The sequence below is a fragment of the Calypte anna genome, chromosome 1, assembly GCF_003957555.1.
Source record: "Calypte anna isolate BGI_N300 chromosome 1, bCalAnn1_v1.p, whole genome shotgun sequence".
Classification (NCBI taxonomy): Eukaryota; Metazoa; Chordata; class Aves; order Apodiformes; family Trochilidae; genus Calypte; species Calypte anna.
Window position 1 is genome coordinate 77997767 of NC_044244.1, and position 20712 is coordinate 78018478.

Here is a 20712-nt window from a genome sequence, read left to right on the forward strand (position 1 = left end):
GGGAGGGGAGGGAGGGAGGGAGGGAAAGAGAGGGTAGCGTGGGCTTGACATTTCTGGCGAAAGCTGGAAAGTGTCTGTGCGCTGATGCGTTTGACATTAATGTAAATGCCACACGTGCGACAGGCTGTGAGATCACTCTGCTCTACCCGAACAAACGTGAAGGTTTGTGGGGATTTCTCGTGACAGTTGTGTGTTTCTGAAGAAATTAGCTTTCTTTGGTTTTGTTTTTAGAAGGCCGGAGCTCCGTGAAGATTGATGGGTATGCCTCATCCACTCATGTGACTGTGATACAAACCTGAAACGATCCATTAAAAATGTTCTTTCCTGCTTCACAGAATGTATTCATCAGTGCACAAGAATTTTACTTTAGGGGCTGATTTTGTACTATCCTTTTTCAAGGCAAGAAAGTGGACTAGACCAAACTTGGTAAATCTTTTCCATATATATCCCTGGAGGTGGCTGCAGCCTGGTAGCAGATTCTGCCATTTCCTTCCCTCGCGCTGCTGGAATGTGAAAGCTGTCCCAAGCCTGAGGTGCAGAAAAAAGTTATGTAGCTGCATGGCCATTTTTATTTTGTCCTGTGCAAGTGGCATTGCTGGCTTCTGTACAGCAGATAAGCGACTCTGGAGTAAACAGTCTGTTGAGGTGTTTGGCTTTGTCCACAGAAATTCAGGCAGTGCAAAGAGTGAATTGTATGGTCTTGTATCTGTGAAATGGGCACATTCTTCCAAAGCAAGGCTTAGTAGTAAATACATTGTGCAGACATTATTGCAAAAAGGGGCAGGAGGTGACATTCCCCCTGTCATAATCTGATAGCTGGAAGATGCCTCTATTTATTCATGGTCCCTCCTGTTCACAGTGCCAGTCTTACATTACCAAATGTCTAATTCCTGCGATCCCTAGCTGGCAGGGAGTTAGGAACAGGTAAGGTGCACACACAAATATTGCAAGAGTGGAAATAGTTCTGAAACAACACAAGGGCAAGGTTTTAGCGGGCTACAAATAAAGGGGAGTTTTTATATTTCAGACACTTATTCCTTACTGTGGTGTTTGTTTGGTTTGTTTTTTTAAACACTATCGTTAAGAGCATACATTAAATGAAGCAGAGCTCATGTAGAATGTCACACAACTTGTATTTGCGCTGCCAATGCTGGTTCATTGGAGCATACAATAAATTGTATACTTTGAATCAGAAAGTATGGAATGAGTATATATAATCTAAATATGCTAGTTTTGGCGGATGAATACCATTGTATGCTGACAAGGCACTTAATATAAAACAAGTTACTTTCTTACAACTACGCGGTTAAGATTCACATGAACTTAACATGAAAAGTACGGCTGACAGGTGAGACACGCGCCTATAAGGAAATTTCAAGACTACAGCAACCTCCTTTGACTCCCGTGTAGGTGTAGCCAGACGACAGACACTTTCAACTTCTCTGTCTCGAATTTTGAAGGAAAACCGGCGCCGGCGGTGGGTTCGGGGAGGAGGGCGGGCGGGGCGCGGCTCGGAGCCGGGCCTCCCTCTTTCCTGCCGCCGCTGTCAGGAAGTTGGAGAGCCGGCGGGTAGTTTCGCTCCGCTCCGCTCCTGCCGGGGCTGGGCAGGGCAGAGTAGGGTAGGGCAGCGCTGGGGAGGCTTCTGCTCGTCGCCGGGGATCCTGTCATGGGGACGTAGCGGGCCGCGGAGCCATGCGCTGCCCAGCGCTGCCCTGCAGCTCTCTGGGGACGGTAAGTCACGGTGGAGGCTTCGCCGGTCCCCACAGAACTGGACCGGACCGTGTCCCGGCTGGGAGCACCGCCTCAGCAAGCGGCGGCGGCTCCGCTTTGCGGGCCCTTCCCCCGCAGCTGCAGCTCCAGGGCAGTGCCCCCCTCAGGACTTTCAGTCCCGGGCTCTTTTCGCACCGCCGCAAGGCTCCCCATGGCACCCGATCGCCCCTTTCTGCTCCCGCTCTCCGTGGGTTTTGGCTTCCCTGACGGTAACCCCGTGTCGGGGACAGGAGCCATTTTGTCCGGCGGGGTGGGAGGGCGACGGGGCTGCGGTCGAGGTGGTGAGGGGGGCCAGTGCCGGGCCGACAGGAGTGGCGAGAGGCGGTCGGGGAGCCTGACCGCATCTGGCCCGCCCTCACCTGGCAGCCTGCGGTGTAACCGGGCAGCGGCGCTGGGGCTCCAGCTAAGGTGAAGCCAACCCGGCCGTGGTTTTTCCTCCTTTTACCGCCCGCCGCTCCGTGCTAAATTCTCCGCCGCCGTTTCCGAGATTTATCCCTGGGTCAGAGTTAAAAAAGCAGCTGGGTTACAGGAATGTCGGAGGGATGCGTGGAGCCCTCGGTGCGGCTGTTAACTGGCGAGGTGCGGGGCTCTCCCGGCAACGAGGCCAACCGGGGGCACGGAGCCGCCCGGGCCGGGGTGCGGAGGTAGGGGAGGGCTGCCGGCGATGGAGGATCAGCCGGCCCTGAGTCATCCGGTCCCGCCTGCTGCGCTGTCGTCCGCAAGTGCCTGCGGTGGAATGGGTGGCCGCGTCCCTCGGTGGACTCGAGAGAAGTCTCGGCTCTACTCCATGGCCATTTAAGCAAGAAGCGCTGGGCTGTGCCTACGCCCTAAATCACGGGATTTCTTTGAAAGTTTGCGTTTGCTGGTGAACCTTCTTTAGCGTTCTTGGGTATCTCGGGTCACGATTTTTAAGCTGTTCCTTGAAATTTTGCAGATGAAAAAGTTAACTTGTGAAAGAATCTTAGAATGGTTTGGGTTGGAAGGGACCTTAAAGATCACTTAGTTCCAACTCCCCTGCCAGGGCAGGGACACTTCCCACTATACCAGGTTGCTCAAAGCCCCATCCAGCCTGGCCTTGAATGCTTCCAGGTAGAGGGTATCCACAGCTTCCCTGGATAACCTGTAATGGTGTCTTACCACTCAAGAAGAAAATAATTTATTCCTAATACCTAATCTAAACGTACCCTCTTTCATCTTAAAACTGTTTCCCCTCATCCTGTCACTACATGTCCTTGTAAAAAGTTCTTCCTTAGCTTTCCCTTAGGCCCCTTGAGGTGCAGGAAGGACACTGTAATGTCTCTCCAAAGTCTCCTCCAGGCTAAACAAGCCCAACTCTCTGAGCCTGTCTTCATAGGAGAGCTGCTCCAGCTCTCTGAATATCTTTGTAGCCCTCCTCTGAACTCCAATCAGCAGCTCCATGTTCTTCCTGTGTTGGGAGCTTCAGAACTGGATACAGTACTCCAGGTGGGGTCTTGAGAGCAGAGTAGGTGGGGTGAATCAACCTGCTGATAGCTCCAATATTTGAGAAAAGTTTGGGAGCTCTATGAATAACCCGACTGCTAGAGGTGAACGACCATCCAGTATCAGCAGAGGTGTCATAAAGCTTTGACAGTAGGGGTAATGTCACTTAGCTATGTCATGACATGGCTCTAAATTCTGGTCTAGAAGTGACAAGGTCAAACTGCTTATCCCTGAACAACTCAGCATCTTAGTAACAAGCACCTGCACTTGACTACATTAGACTTGTAATGATGCATTAGTTGTTAATTTGCTGTCAGAAAGTTGTTACTGCCCTACTCAAAGTTACCTTCTTCCAGAAGTTTATTTTTTTTGTACTTGGAAGCTTTTGGAAACCAGGTAATAGAGTTACAGCTAGCACTAGCAAGACCACATAATTGTAACTGTGGAGTAGGAGTATTCTGTACATTTTCTAACTGTGGATCACTTCCATCTCTGGACATAGATACATAAGCTGTTGAGGTGACTTACAGATTTCAGAGCAGTTAGTAAATATGGAATAGCATATTTCTGACTTCTCTACAGTGGTGGACATGTTTTAATAGAATCACAGAATTGCATATTTTATAGTAATTCCCATGCTTTATGCTGTGTTACTAATATTGACAATAAAACATAATATTAACTTAATATTATTAACTATTAATATTATTAATAATAGTTAATAATAATCACTATGAAACAAAAATTACTAGATTCTCCAAATTAATTATATGTTCTTCAGCTATATAAGATTCAGGAGGAAGAGTATCCTTCAGTGGGATTTTTTTTTTTTGTTTTGAGGACATTTTAAAAATTCTATTTATGTGGTAATTTCAAGTTCTCAGTTACACTCACTGACTCATTATGGATTATATTTTCCAAAAAATTATTCTACTTTTTTCATTGTTACAACTCTTGCTCCTTTGCATGCCCTTTCACCTTAAATTACCTTCCAAATCATCCTATACTTGGCCTCATGGTCTTTCTTACTCTCTTAGTGCTCCCCTTCTAGTTCTCAGATTCTTTAATGATTCCTCTCATTATTCAAAATTTCTTATATCTTATTTTCATGCATTTTCTCTTTTTGCATGGACTTAACCTAATTTCCAGGTCCTCTTGCATTTTCCCTGTGCAGTTCTAACTTTGCCAGTGGAAGAAATGGCATCTGTCTTTGCTGACGCCAGTGTGTTTTCTGTCTCATTAAAAAAAATTAAAATGACAGTTTAATTTATTAAACTCTGAACATTTTTATAAAGAAAAAAAAAAGACAAAATAGCCATAAGGATGCTTCTGGCATTGGTTCCTTTGAAGGTGAACAGAGGAATTGCACTTTGAAGTTAGAAGCTCTGCCATATAAAAACTGAAAACCAAGCAACCAAGTACATTGTAAGAGAGAGCTATTGGGCCTGCCAGTCCATGGCCAACAGGCTTTGGGGCGAGGCAAGGGTACAATAATGAAAAAAATACGTTTCTGGCTTCTAATCATTTGTGACTGTAGGAGTTCCTGAGTCAAAACTGTGTCTTCATATTTTGGACCTCTGAGTGAGTTTTTATTTCTGCTGATGGGTATGATCATCGCTTTTGGAACCCAGGCACATTTATAGGACCTGCAGCACTCTGGCAGAGGGTCTTACACCTCACCTATGTGCTGGCTAAAAAAGTACCTCCTTGTATTTGTTTTGAACCTGTCTCCTGGTTGCTTTATGATACCTCTTATTTCTGAAATCGGAAGACACAGAGACACACTCTTCAGTTTACTTCCTTCATTCATTCCAGTTCACCTTTTCCATGGCATTCCTGATTTTAGAGCTGCTGTAATATCCTATGCTCAGGTGTTTCTATTACAGACTAGTATTTTTAATCATTCCCCTTATGGCAGCCATTCTGTACCACTCATCATCCTCATTACCTTTCTCTGTATTGTTTCCGTGTTAATTTATATTCTCAGGATTAGGAATCAGAACTACAGCTGTATTCAGTCCATATGGATTTATACATTGGCATAGCAAAACTTTCTATTTTGTCTTCAGATCTTTTCATGATATTTCGTAGCATTAGACTGCATTTCTGATTGCTTTGTTCAACCATGTTCATTCCACTTTTTATCCACTTGCTTGTCCAATTTATGGTTTTGATGTCTGTCCACTTTTAGCCAAGAGGAACGTGTTGATATCTGAATCTCTGCCAATTTCAAATGAGTGGTAATTTATGTTCTCAGTAGTAATCAGTTTTGTCTGTTTGTATGTCCTTCCCTTTTTTTCAAATAATCATTTTTTTGCATTAGCGGGAATGACCACTTTCATCATTCAGCTTCTTCTTACTAATTTTTTTTTAATTCATCACAACAGGTCTTTGCTTTTACTTGGGACAGATGTCTGGTATTTTCTTCCATAATCTTGTCCTCATCCCTGGACAGCTGAGTGCTTCCTTTGAACCCCTGGTAACACAGGCCTGTCGCAGTCTCTGAACTTGACAATAGAAAAGTGCATCTCAAGGCAACCTTACTAAAGCAAACAAGAGTGTATCACTTCCAGGGAAGAGGACTCAGCACATGACAATCACCCGACTCTTAAAAAATTCACCCTGTGAATCACTGACCAGGGGTGTGAGGGCAGCTGCAGCAAAGGGTGAGCAGAAGCCAAGAGCTTGTGGAAAACTGGGTAGAGATTGGAGGGGGAGGCTCCTGCTGAGCCCTCCCACAGCTCTTTCTCCAACAGAGAAAGATGCAAGGTCATACAGTGTGAACTTCTAATGGCTTTATTACACTTAAAAAAAAAGAAATCTCCACTCATATGAAATAAAAGCTTTCAAATTTATATACTATGTCTGTACACACACATTTTACGATGTGATATTCATAAACTTTAGTGATCAATCACAGTTTTGTATTTTAAATAAATATTTCTAAAACCTTTGCATAAAAGTTATTGTCAGATTCCTGGTGTTAGACTAGCTTAAAACACAGCATTTCTTCCATCTGATCTTCATAAAATGAAGGATTATTTATAATAATAGCACTTAGATCCATATTTTGATCTTTCCAGATTTTAGTGAGCAATAAGAAAAGCTTCCTGTAAATGTTGCTTTAATATACATTTCTCAGTGTTTGAAGCAGAAGTTCTGGTTTCCCATGCATCTTTGTATAGCAAACTAAAAAACTGCAAACCGTAAAGAGCTTTTGGAAATGGCAAAGCAGTCAAAACCCACAAGGGTAGTCTTGCACCCTGATTTCTTTGTTTTGATTACTCTGAGCAAAATCTCTGTTTTCTTCTGAACTTCCAAGATGGCTAATTTCTTATGGCTTACAGATGACTGGTGTGAAGCTTACTTGTGCATTGGTGTATGTCATGCTGAACTCTTAAGCAAAAGGAAGTTTCTATTAAATAATAGAGAAATTCTGATAACGTATAATGCTTTTTTTTTTTTGCAGGTAGTTCTTTAGTTTAAAAATGGAATCTGCAAAATGGAAGTCTTGTTTGAGAAAGCAGTTGAATTAGTTGGTGGGGAAATGCTGTAATTGCATGAGGAATACATAGGTGTTTAAAAAAAGGGGGGGGGAGTAAGCATCCTAATCTGTGGGTTTTAACAGTGCATCTGGATTTGTAATGTTGTATTCTGAAATTTTTCAGCTTTTATGCTTTGGTATTTAGGAAATCTAAACTCTGGGAATTATTAAATTGGACGTATTTTAAACACTATCCTAGAGTGATGGGCTATACTATTTGAATTGTTTGGAACACTAATACCTGAACATCTGCTCCAGCAAGCGTTGCATTCCTGTTAGTCCACATGAACAGGCTTGGGGTTTCAAGACTCTGTGTGTCATATCAGGGATCACTTCCTGCCTCTCTAATCCCCCCCCTTCCCACGCCATGTGCTTCCTGTGACCAGGTTGGGTGCCTTTGGGACATCTCTAGGCATCCGCTGGCTTTTGAGGAGAGGGGAATCTTGCTCCCAGCAGAACCATCTCCATCCTCTCTTTCCAAGGTGTGTGCCACTGTACCTGCTGCCTGCACCCTTCTCCCATGGGCGAGGAGCCTTGCAGGTAGCAGCAGGGATGTGTGATACAGAGTTGTGGTGTTCCTGATGAGTAATTCAGTACTTCCCAGCATTGTGTCCACATTGGCAGGTGATAACACTGTGGCTCTGGTACACTGCACTTCTCTGCACTGCCCTTCTCTTTCAGGTACTTGTGCCTTTTTTCTCCTTGGGCTGAGAACAGTGCTCCCAATGTCCCTTTTTATTTCCAGCCACCCACATCTTTCTTGCATCTCTCTTCACTCTTTGCTTTTATCTCTGCTGTTTCTTTTTTTCTTTGACTAATTCTTGCAAAGGTGTAACCTCACTTAGAGTTCTCCCTGTGGTCTGGTGAGGCAGAGGGAGCAGTAAGGTGTGAATTGTAGTGATGGCAGTAATTCAAGAAGATTTGAGGCTGAAAATGGTGCAGGGCTCCTAATTCCTGTCTCAAATGCCAAAACTTTGCATACAAGAGCTTTTCATCTTGTGCAGCATGGGGTTTTTTTTGTTTGTTTTGTTTTGTTTTTTTTCCCCCACTACCTGTCAGGCACTAAGTGCTGGCATGAGACATGAGAAAGACCTAGGAGTGCCTCACATGTGAGGAGAATATGCAGGGCACAGATGCCATCCACAGGGAGATAGAAGGAAACAGCATTCTGGTTTTAATCAGCCATATTTGTCCAGGGAAGGGTCACAAAGATGATCAGAGGGCTGAGGCACATCTCCTGTGAAGAAGACAGGGTGAGAGAGTTGGGGTTGTTCAGCCTGGAGAAGGCTCTGTTGAGACCTGACAGCAGCCTTCCAGTACCTGACGGGGACCTGCAAGAAAGCTGCTCTTTTACAAGAGCATGTAGCAGGAGGACAAGGGGTAATGGCTTTAAACTGGAAGAGGATAGATTTAGGTTAGGCATTACAAATAAATGCTTTACTATGAGGGTGGTGAGAAACTGGCAGAGGTTGCCCAGGGAATTTGTGGTTGTCTCATGCCTAGAATTGCTCAAGGCTAGGTTGAGCAACCTCATCCAGTGGGAGGTGTCCCAGCCCAAGACGGGGGGGTTGGAACTAGATGATCTTTAAAGTCACTTTCAATCCAAGCCATTCTGTAATCTACCATGATTTGTTTACTTCTGTATCAGTTTCAGAATTGAAACCTAGAGTTTCTGCTGACTCTTTTTTTCCTGGGCAGTCCCTGCTCGCTAAGAATGTGAATCACTGGTGTGCATGATGTGGTTGGGTGGTTTAAGTATCATTCGGCTTAGGTAATACACTCTATCCACTTCTCTGTGCAGCATTGGTTAGTATGTTCATTATTCATTCTCCCAGTGAGTGGAACCAGAGCATGCTGGAAATCTGTCAATGTAAAATCACCTTATTTCAGTTGTAGAGGACATGTAAACTTTGCCTTGGTGAGCTGTTATCAATGACTTGAGGCTTCAGTGCTTGGTATTTGGGGCATATATCAGTCTGGTTACCATTCATCAGCAGTGTTCCTCAGAGTTTTACTCTAGGGTCAGTTCTGTTCAATATATGAATCAGTATTCTGGATGCCAGTTTCAATTGAACTGCATGCCAATTCAAGTTGAATTAAGAGTTGAATGCATCATTAGCAGATTTGATGATTATACCAAGCTAGGAGGTGCTGTTGACTTTCCTGAGGGGCAAGGGGTGTTGCAGAGGGATCTAGATAGATAGGAGCAATGAGCTCTGATTAATGAGATGAGATTTAACAAGTTGAAGTGCTGGATTCTGCTCCTGATACAGATTAAGGCTGGGCACAGGTATAATCTAGGAGAGAAGTGGCTGGAGAGCAGCCCTGCAGAAAGTAGCCTGAGGGTGCTAGTTGGCAGCCTGCTCAGTGTGAGCCAGCAGTGTGCAGCCAAGTGGGGAAACCCCATCCTAGGGTGCGTCAAGCATGGATAACCAGCTGGGCAAAAGAGGTGATTGTCCAGCTGTATTCAGTGTTGGTGTGGTCTGGTCTCACCTCAAGCCCTCTGCTGTTCTGGGCCCCACAATTTAAGAAGCATGTGAAGGTCCCTGAATGTGTCCAAAGGCAGGCAAAAAAATGGTGAAAGGGCTGGAAAGAATGCCTTTTGAGCAGTGACTGACAGCTTTGGGTTTGCTTAGCTTGGAGAAAAGGAGGCTGAGGGACAACCTCATTGCTTTCTGCAGTTTCCTGACAAGCAACATGGAAAAGGAGATGCTGATCTCTTTTCCCTGGAATCCAGCTTTAGGACATGGGGGAGTGGTTCAAAGCTGGACTCTGGGAGGTTTAGACTGTGGGCCCATGTGAACATCATGAGGTTCAGCAAAGCCAACTGCAAGGTCCTGTACTTGGGTCAGGTAAACTCCCAGTATCAATACAGGCTGGGGGATGATTTGGTAGAGAGCAGCCTATCAATATAGTCCCAATAAAGTCCCAATAAGGGGACTTGGTGGGTACTGGAGGATGAAAAGCCGGACATGAACCAACAATGTGCACTTACAGCCCAAAGGGCCAATCACCTCCTGGGCAGCATCAAAAGAAATGGGTACAGCAGACTGAGAGGTGATTCTGCCCTGCTCTGGTGAGACCATATCTGGAGCTCTGTACAGCTCTGGAGGCCTCAAGCACAGGAAAGACATGGACCTGTTGGAGCAGGTCCAGAGGAGGGCCACAAAAATGATAAGAGGGTTGGAGTATCTCACCTACTGAGGCTGAGGCTGAGAGAGTTGGGGTTGTTCAGCCTCTCCTTCCTCCTCTTTGTGGAGACTTTATAGCAAGCCTTCCAGTGTCTGGAGGGAGCCTACAGTAAAGCTGAGGGGGGACTTGTTTTACAAGGACATGTAGCAACAGGATGGGGGGCAATGGTCTTAAACTATAGCAGGGTAGGTTTAGATTGGGTGTTGGGAAGAAGTTCTTTGCTGTGAGAGTGGTAAAGCACTGGAACAGATTGTCCAGAGAGGTGATGGAGGCCCCATCCCTGGAGACATTCAAAGTCAGGCTTGATGGGACTCTGAGCAAGATGATTGAGTTAAAGATGTCCCTGCCCATGCAAGGGGCTTGGACTAGATAGCATTTAAAGGTTCCCCCCAACCCAATGCCTTCTATGATTCTGTTGGAAATAGAATGCACCTTTCCCATGAGGGTGGTCAAACCCTGAAACACCCTCCCTAAAGAGGGAGCTGATGCCCCAAGCCTATTGGTGTTTAAGGAAATTTGGGCTATGCCCTTAACAACATGCTTTAACTTTACTCAGCCCTGATTTGGTCAGGCAGTTAGGACTAGATGATTTTTGTAGGTCCTCTCCAACTGAAATATTCTATTATAATTTCATATATTTCCTGAACTATATGAAGTCTTTCATAGGTATAAATCAATACACTGCTGAATGGTCAGATGGTGCTTAAGATGGTGGTGTGTTATTTGCACCATGTGAATGATTTTTCTGGAATGTCAAGGTTTGCAAGTCACCTCTGGTCTGTGACTCAGTTCCTTAGGTTTTGAGAAGCACTTATGTGTTAACTCTGGTTTGATTACACTTATAGACATGTTTTCACTTAATCTGAGAAAATGAAAATGCCTGTACTTTTTTCTTTTGATTTTTTGGAGGTGTATCTGACCAATTTTCTTTGGTTTTTTGACTTGATCTTTGATGCTTTCCTTAGTTGTTTCTATTGCTGATTTGTCTGATTTAGGGGTTGGCTGTATATATTCCTATGTTAGGGGATTAATCATTGGCTATATAATCAGTGTTTTTTATTGGTACTGTCAGGCCATGTGTGTGAATCATCTTTTACCCATTTTCCTGTAAGCAATTAATCTTGTAAGACTGTCAGCTGCTGAAACAAGTTTTATTTCTTACCAGATTGTTGGAGTGCACACATTTATCCTGTGGTCAGCTAATTAAGTCGGAAATGATAGCTATTTAAATGTGGTTCTCTTTTTCCTGTTCACCATTTTAGCATCTGCTCTGTTGAATATGCCTTTGTATGACAGAGCTCTCTAAAAAATGGAGGTTTTACTTTATCAGAGTTGCACAGTCCTATCCTTATTGAGGTTTTAAGTGGCTTTAATGGATGTCCTTGTCTCCCCCAAGGCTTTAATTTTGAGGGAGACAGCACAGGGCTGTTGTAGCAATCTAATTTTGTGTATCCTTTCTTAAGCTTGCAGCCACAAAATTGTGGTTTACCTTTATTGGTTTACTTTTGTTACAGCTTTTTGCTGTAACTCTTCTAGCTGAAAAAGCAAAAAGAAACAGAACTCTGAAGCTGTGCATTTACAGCTGGGCATCTTACCACTTTCAAAAAAGCAAGCTGGGGAAACATTGCAATGCATGGAAGCTGGTGTTGTAAAACTCAGCGTGAGATTGTATAGATGGGGTGGGGTGGTATTGTGATAAAAGAGAGTTGATTTTCATGCATTCGCATGATCTGATGTATAGACTACATTGGCACACACCCACCCCTCTCTGCAGCACACTCAGAAGCACCAGGATGTGTATGTCCAGATGGTGTGACTGGGATCACTTGTGTGCAGTGCAGATGACAAGGGATACTAGCTGTCAAGTCTTCATCACATCATGTTACTGGGGTTCTTCATGGCACTACCAATTAGTTTTTGGACAAATCTGTCATACTCTTTGGAAGTCATCAGCTGATATGGGATTGGGTCTTAGCCATGGGAGCTTGCTGACTTCAGGCTCCATGAATCTTCATAGAATCATAGAATTTTCAGGGTTGGAAGGCACTTAAGATCATGTAGTTCAATACCTCTTCTCTGGGCAGGACCTGCTAGATCAGGTTACTCAGAGTCCTGTCCATCCTGGCCTTAAAAACTTCCAGGGATGGGGCTTCTGCCACCTCTCTGGGCAACCTGTTCCAGTATCTCACCACACTCATGGTGAAGAACTTCTTCCTCACATCTAATCTAAATTTACCCTCCTCTAGTTTGAATCCATTCCCCCTAATCCTATCACTACCTGACATCCTAAAAAGTCCCTCACCAGCTTTCTTGTAGGCCCCCTTCAGATACTGGAAGGTTACAATAAGGTCTCCTTGGAGCCTTCTCTCCAGACTTAATCACCCCAACTCTCTCAGTCTGTCTTCATAGGAGAGGTGCTCCAGCCCTCTGATCATCCTCGTGGCCCTTCTCTGGACACACTCCAGCATGTCCATGTCATTCTGGTAATAGGGGCTCCAGAACTGGATGCAGACTCCAGACTGGGGTCTCGTGAGAGCAGAGGAGGAGAGTCACTTTCTTCAACATGCTGGTCACGTTTCTCCTGATGCAGGCAAGGATCCTTTCTGGGCTTCAAGTGTACACTTACAGCTTATGTTCAACTTACCTGGGCCACAGCAGTGAGAGCACCAAATCCTGTCTTGCACCGAGTTGTTTCCCAGCTCTGTTTTTAAATTCTTTTTAAACCTTTTATTATTGTATATTTTTATCTTGTCTGAATGCATGTTTGAAATACCAGGGTGTTTTTCTGCTGCACCAGCAGGCAAAGGGGTCATGTTTGTGATATGCTGCAATCTCATTACTGTCCTGGTGCAGTGTCTTTTGCTGATGAGTCATCCATGCTGTGGTTTTACCAGAGCATAGACCTTTTGGCCGTGAGATAAACAGAATATTTCTCAATTTTGCTGCTGTGAATACTGTCCTGAAAACAGTGTCCAGGGAATGGTGTCCTTGCTGGTAGACTGTTCAGACTGAATGTTAACAGCTGCATCTTTAGAGTGTTATGTTTCACAGGGGGAGAACTTGAAAACCCAGCTTTCCCACATTTCTCAGGCTGACTTGCTGAGGAGTTTTGGAGCTTTTTTGTACTTTGCATGCAGTAAGATCCTACCCTGCTTTCTTATTCCAAATTTCTGATCTGCTTTATTTTTCAGTAGAACTGCAAGTATGCGATGCTTTCTTCTCTCTGGGACATCTGTTTCTAGATGGGCAGTCTTACTGCCTTCCTTATTAACAACATTCTTTTGATGTTGAATAACTTTATTGCAGGCTGCAGCATTTTCAAGGCATTCCATCTTTAAATTGCACATCACGAAAATAATTTGCCGTTTATGCAACCAGTTTGTCATAGAGACCATTGTATGGCAGTTTAATAACACAGACGACAGGCATGGAATGTTTTGCAGGATTTTTTTTGTAAATAATCTCCCCCTACACTTTTGTCAGTCCAGGGCCATCATATCGGAATTGGTAAGGTCCACTTTTATTATAAGAGTTAATTGTAAGTGCTGAAGTCAGCTGTGCAGTCTGTAGGGACATACGGTATTTTCTCACCTTATTTCTCTCACTCCTTCTTTCCCTCCCTTCCCCTCTGTATTTACAGGTTATCCTTACATTTGTCTGTGTGTTAATTAAGGAATCTATAGAAATTGCTCCAGTGTCATATACATGGCATGTCCATCAGGAAGCTTTGGATGGAAGAGACCCCTCTAACCTCTTGAGGAGAGAGAAGAGGCAAGTGCAGTGTCCACTAGGTCAATACCTGCATCCCAGAGAGACCCACTGCTGTATGAGGTGCCATGCAGGTAGGTAAAATAAGTGCAGCAGTAGTGACCTTCACTGCTGAGGCATTTCCGTGTCCTGCACTCTCAGGCTAGATCAGTGCTCCATTTCTTTGGTAGCTATTGCTAAACAGAGGAATTCTTCTATCTTCTTGTATCATGACTCTTTTGGGATGTTCTTCACATTGGTATGAGGAAGCATTTTTGGTCAGTACACTGACAGCTCCAGAATTTCTGGGGAATCAGTGACTCTCATCCTCTCTACAACACTGCATTTGCCCTCCTGTCAGCGCTCTGTTAAGTGATTTTCTTGTAGGTACCTACAAGGAAAAAGACTGTGATCGGCCTGACCAGGCACCTGTCTGCCCTCAATGTCCTAATGGCACATTCACAGCTGTTGATAACACCATGTCTAAATGCTTCCCATGTACACATTGCCGTACAGGTGAGTGATGTGATCTACAGGACCTGAGGAAAATGGGTGGTAGTGGCAGGTGGGGGGGGTTGGTGGTGATGATAAGGTAGGCATGGAAGCTTGTCAAAGTCAGCAGCTGAACAGGCAGAAGGACACTGGGAAGGGATTGGAGAAAGCAGAAATAAGGGTTGCCAAATCACTACAGTCTGAGACAGTTTGCAGGCCTTTATGGCCTTTCTGTGGGAAGATGAGGGGATAACAATACCTGTCATTGTGACAGTGCTTTCAGCTGAAGGTGAAGATAGAGGATGGAGTAATTGCTTCTGCTTTTTTTTCCAGAGTTTCGGCAGATTGTAGTGACTCCTTGCACCCCAAAGCAAGATACAGTATGCGGCTGCCGGAAGCATCAGTATCAGTTTGGTCAGTCCGATCTCTTCCAGTGTAGGAGCTGCAGCTCCTGTGTCAATGGGATTATTGCCAATTGTGAGTATGGCATAGATATGGCTGTACTGCACAGATGTACTGTACTAGGATAGAGATTAGCAGCTCTCTGCTGATTTTGTTTCTGACATCAAATGCTGATGTAATTTTCTGACATGCTGCAGTTCCTTGTAGTGACTGTATTTTTGAAACAACTCTTGGTTTTGCCTGCCCCCTTTCCCCAGAATGACTGCCTACCTTGGCATCAGTCCCTGTTTTCTATTGCAGTTTCTATCTTCCATTTGTCCTTGAATGGTTTCTCAGTTTTGGCTGTTGTGAGAAGATATTTTCTACTTCCGCCTTGCATGTACTGAAGCAAGGTCTTTGTGATCTGGAGCAGATTTCCCCCTTGCCTTCCTTTTCTGTCTTTCTCCTGATGCTCATTGCATTTTCCTCACCAGCTGCTGGAAGCACTTTGAGTACAATGGCTGAAAATACTGCTGGTCCCAGTGCCCAGATGAACTGCTTGTCTGTTGGTTGCTGAACTATCAGTGTACTGTGCAGTGTTTTTAAAGAGTGGCTTAGGTAATGCTGAACTGTACCCAGTGGCACTGAGCATAACCTGGGGTTGGTGCAGGTGTCTGGGAGAAGTACCCATGTTAGCTGTCCCAGGCTGCCTCACATCTCCAGTCAGGAACTGGAGATCTTAACAAAACACTGCTTGCTGTCTTCTGCTTTGTGCTGTAGTCTTAATTCTGTTCATCTGACTTCCTCACCAGTCTCAGCTGCTCAGGGTCCACTTCTTCCTTATCTTTGCTTGACTGATGTGATTTCCTCTTGCTGGCAAGCTTGAACTTGAGTGACTTTCCACACTTTTGCACTTGAACTGTCATTACACATCAGACCAGCTTCAGATGCACTGTAATTTTAGTCCCTTTTCAAGAGGTTCCTGACCTACTAGTACAGTGGTACCCTTACTTTTTATTTTTTGTGTCCTCCCCCAGCCCTATCCTCAGACATAGACAGAATCCTCTTTCTCTTTTACAGTAGCTGTTCTCCAGGCTCAAGAGGAATAATCATCCACCCATCTTGGAGTGGATTTTTCTTCTTTTGTTTTTTCTTCTATTCAGATTATGGCGATGGTTTCTTCTTTTCTCTGCAGGTTCAAAGTACAGAAACACAATTTGCAAGTGTAAGCCTCAGTTCTTCCGGACACTTAGTAATGTTTGCAAGCCTTGCAACAGGTGAGCTTTTTTCTCCCTATGCTACTCCACTGAGTAGGAGAGACAGCAGACACAAGCCCCATAGGGGGTGGAAATTTTTCTCAAAGCTCTGTCTGTCTTGATATAACTTTACAACATTCTGCTTCTCTGGGGCAATTGGGTCTTCCCCTCTGCCACCCCTAGTCTTGTCCACGTAGGTGTCAGCCCTCTAATGTCACGAGACACACTGTATTGCTCTGCTTTGCAGGCTCATCTTTACTTGTCTGTTACTTAGGACTGTTTCAAATGACTGGCATTTCACTTCATGCAAACTCACCTCTCTGATTTGCTCTTTCAGCTGTGTTGGAGAAGAATGCTTGCAGTGTCATAGCCCAGTGACTACCTCACAGACTTCATCTGGGTTTAGTGAGTACTGGGGAAACTGAGGGACAGTAGAATCTTTTCAGTGTGGGCTTTTGTTCTGTTAATATTTTTTCTAAGGTGTTACTTTCTTCACTCTCAAACCATTACTCTTTTCCTCCCTACCATCTGCAGGTCTTCACTTGATGTTCTTCCTCTAGCACTTACCATGACTTTTTCAGTCACTCACTCATTTGCCCGCTTTCCTTTTGTCCAGATGGAAGCCTTGTCCTTGGCATCATCGTTGCAATATTTGTAATTATCTCTGTCCTCTACATTGTATATAAAGTAGTGAAGTTGGTTCAGAAAAAGGGGATAGCATCATCTTTTTACTCCTGTGGTAAGTACGGCAGCATATGCAGTGATATTAACCAATTAATATACACTGCATTTGCTGTGTCTTTTTGTATGTGCACACATGTGAGGGATAAAGTGGGATCCCCCCTTACTCTGCTTTGTTGCAAGGCCAGAGGAACACAAGAACTCAATAGCTAAGCTTATTGGTGCAGTTCTTAAAACTCTGCATCCATGCCTATAGCTGTGACTCAAAGTGTGCGTGAGTTCATTACTGGGACACGTGCATTTTGCTATAAAAACTCTTTGAGGGCATGGTTGTGAATAGCTGTTTTCCTGTTTTCTCTGGGATGAGAGGAAGTGAAAATAATTTATTTTCTTTTTTTTCTTTAAAGCTTCTTTGCCGCAGACAACCAAGGAACCACTGCCTGAGGTGAGCAAGATGATGATATAAGAGCTTTCCTTCCACTTCCAACTATGTTATTCTGGGATCCAGAGTAAGATTTATCCCATGGGCTGTTTTCACGGTTTCAAATGAACTGAGTAATAGGGCAGTTTAACTCGGAGGTCTTCTACTGTAGAGTGTGGAACCATTAAATTTTAAATTCCATTCTTTTAGAGGGTACTTTCCAAACTCCTGGCTTTTTGTTTTTTTCTTCCTGGATGCATTGCTTTCAGATAGCTGGTCCTTAATCCCTTGCTCTCCCTAGATACTTGAAGGATGTAACTATTATTGGTTCAGATTTGACCCCACAAGCCTCTCAGCACTGCTTCAGTGTTCTTTCAGGTCTGGTATTGCTCTGCAACTAAGAGGGCCCAAGCAGCAGCTGAGGTGGGGTTTCCAAAGCCTTTACAGAAACATAACATGTGAAGCTTCTAGATTGTAATTTCTGGTCTCAGCCTTACTTGATTTTGTAAGGAATTTTTTTATTCCAGACTACTATTTTTTTGGTACCAGAAGAGAGTTAAATACTTTTCTGCTGGAAAGAAATTTTTCTTGCCTTCTGCTCAGCCAAGTCTGATAGGAATAATTAGAACATAATCCCCATCTATCCTGGATAAATTTTAGTATAATAAAGCCAGTAGTTTGTTGGAGGAGACAGGTGTATTGTGCTACTGCAGGTGATTCTGTACTAAGAAAATGTCTTTCAGGTTGAGGTAAAAAGAAACAAAATTTCCACCCATCTTCCTGAGTCCCAGAAGGAAACAGAATTGCTACTGAATGCAACACCACCACCTGCACCTCTGCTGCAAGGTTCACATGAATTACCAGACTGTGTCAGACCTGCCAGGAAGACACAGCTTCCAGACAGTAAGTGAAGCTCCCCCATCTTTCCTCCTTCCCCTGGCAAATAAAAACTGGATAAAGCAGATGCAGCTAGGAGGATGTTAAACTGACCTTACCTGGTGTACATGGCCTGTGTGTATACTTCATGTACGACACAGAACAAAGGCAGAAGCCTCTGGAGCCTGTGAGATTGTATATGCTAAAGCCTTTTCCAGCAAAATGGATTGTCCTATGTGGTGACATGCTGTCAGTCTTAATGCCTCTGGGATGGTGACCTAGAGCATTCTTTTGGCAGGCGTGCGTGGCAGCAAGGTCCTAGGTGTGTGTACTTAGCTCTGCTCATAACCTTACAGAAGAGTATATGGAAGCATTCCCATTACTTTTTGACAAATAAGAGCAAGTCTTATTTGTGACTACTCTGTCCATGTGACTACTCTGTAGAAGATGTGAACAGGATGGAGCAATGCATGATCCTGCTGGGTGACTCATACTATGCTTGAAGCTCCAGGACCCTGGTTCTCACACTTTATTTCATCTCTTTTCACAGACCCTGCTATTCTCTATACTGTAGTGGATCATGTACTGCCATCTCGGTGGAAAGAGTTTGTGAGGCGTCTGGGTCTGCGTGACTGTGATCTGGAGAGAATTGAGATGGAGCACCGGCGTTTGCGAGATGCCCAGTATGAAATGCTTAGACTGTGGAAACTGCAGAAGGGCCATGCTGCAACTGTGGAGCACATCAGCTGTGTTCTCAACCAGATGGAGCTGAGTGGCTGCAGTGAAGCTATTCAGGAGGCTTTGCTAAACCAGAACTCTCCACAACCTTGCAGCGTCCACAGCCACCTTTGATTTGTTTCTGCTTTTGTTGCCTTCACTATGACTGTTTAAGAGAGGATCATAACTCCCTTCCTTTCCTGTCTTCCTTTTCCCATGCTTCCCTATCTTTCTAACACTCAACTGGGTTTGTTGGAGACAGCAGCAGATGATGTTGGAGGAAGGCTGAGGTTTGCTTCTCAACCATCATGTAGTTCAGCGTTTTTAAACCAAGACAGGCCTCTGCAACTCTTAATTTCCCAAGGAGGAAAAGCACCTTATAAACGAGGTGGCGTGTGGGCTCTGATTAAGATGAAAACAGGAGCTCAGAGGGACTTGATGGATCAGTTACTCAACAGGCAAGTTGGCGCTGAAACAGGTGCTGCACTCACCATGTGGTAGGTGAAATTGTAGGGTGATTTGGTTTACCTGATTGTTCAGGTGGCGAAGTACTCGCTCACTTTTTGCAGATTATTTTTCTGCAAGATCAGACAGTTGAACTGGCTCACATTGCAGCCACTTGATTGCTCCACCTGACTCGAGGGAAGTGGTGGGAGGACGTGCCTATTTCTGAAAGAAGGACAGGGTTGCCCTCTTGCGGTATCAGCGAGTTATCGCTGTGATGAAGCAGTCAAGGAGACTCAGAAGCGGTGGCTGTGCCAGAAACAGGAGGATGTCATCCTTTCTACACCCCAACTTCCCTCAGGTTCGAGAGGAATAAGGATTCTGAGCCAGGGAATCAGATTAAGGGGTTGGTGCTTTTTTTCTCAAGGTTTTTTCTGTACCTAGAAACAATGTGAGATAGCATTAACAAAACACCTGCCTGTGTCTTTGTTCAGGTGCAGAGGGGAAAGGAAAACACGTGTCTGTCTGGGTGAGAAGATACTTATGTACCTGGTAGCGTGAACATCTCCACAAATCTTTGCTTGCACACAGGTTGGTAGGCTTGTGTCTACCTACTTACCTATCTCTCAATGATTAGCTCAATCTGATCTAGCTGCAAATGGGACTTTATATGTGTACATTATATTTTTAGCAGCTGTTGAATAACTGCACACTACTTTATGGACTGCATTCTGTGATTGCTAGTTGGTTGTAGAGTACCATCTTCAGGCTCTCACCATCACTTTACCACAGGTATAATCCTGGGTGAAGAAATAGAAAAAATCAATTAGCCTGCATCAGTTGCAGGTTGTCCACACATTTGTAATGTGGATATTTTTTTTAGTCCCTCATCTCTTGACCAGAGAGAAACTTTCTATTGTAAATACACTAAATGCTCCAAATTAAAATGAATATTTTTACCTCTGCCTCAGTTCTGGTTTTGTCCATATTGACTTCTGAGAGTGTGGGCAGGGACAGAGAAAGGTCAGTGACTTCCAGAAGTAGCAAGAGTGGGCTGCAAGAGTGGGTGGATTGATGGTCTGGTTTAACTTATTTTTTTTAAACTCAAGTTTTATGAACTTTTGTATATAAAGCTTAGCTGCCCTTGTCACAGGAAGCTGGCTGAGGGCAGGATGTAGGGCTGAAATTAAATTTGGTTACAGGTCTTCTCAGACATTCAAAAGGAGATGATAGCATACTTAACATGGATTTTTAAACAATATACAGTGAGACTTTTTGATTTGATTTTGTATTTGATTTGATTTGTATTTGGCTTTCTAAAGGGGAATATGTCTTTATATCTTTAAAAAAGGATAATAGTTTATATTAAAAACTAATCTCACAGAGGCATGTTTTTGTCCTACGCTACCAATGAGAAACTTGGAATTGAAGAGCTTACAACAGTTACTGACCAAGACAAGAACTGAAGTCAGTTTTAATTCCCTGTTTGAGGCTTTGCTTTGCTTATGCCTACGTAATATTTTCATTGAGGCACAGCAGTATGGTAACTATTGGAAATACATGCCCTAGATGTCAAACTGTGCCTAAAGTGGGGAAATCCTCAGAAACTTTCTGCAGGTATGATATCTAAGCCTTTTTTTTTTTTTTTAACACATCCAACTGTGTAATCCATCATTTAAAATCCAGGTATTTTAAAGTTCACTGTGCAAGGTAAGCCATGATCAGCAGGC

General features: G+C 43.9%; 1 protein-coding gene across 2 annotated transcripts; it reads left to right on the forward strand.

Annotated features, from left to right (window-relative positions):
* Positions 1-1513: 1513 nt before the first annotated feature.
* On the forward strand, positions 1514-19939 carry TNFRSF1A (TNF receptor superfamily member 1A). Of its 2 annotated transcripts, none has more exons than XM_030466454.1 (10): positions 1514-1731; positions 13608-13809; positions 14102-14230; positions 14540-14683; positions 15783-15864; positions 16181-16248; positions 16460-16582; positions 16932-16969; positions 17689-17848; positions 18372-19939. In XM_030466454.1, exons 1-10 carry the CDS (start codon positions 1693-1695, stop codon positions 18671-18673), a joined length of 1287 nt encoding a protein of 428 aa, XP_030322314.1. In that variant the 5' UTR covers positions 1514-1692; the 3' UTR covers positions 18674-19939. The 2 variants fall into 2 exon arrangements, with proteins under 2 accessions (XP_030322314.1, XP_030322323.1); XM_030466463.1 differs by lacking the exon at positions 1514-1731 and adding an exon at positions 1872-1957.
* The last annotated feature ends 773 nt before the right edge of the window (positions 19940-20712 follow it).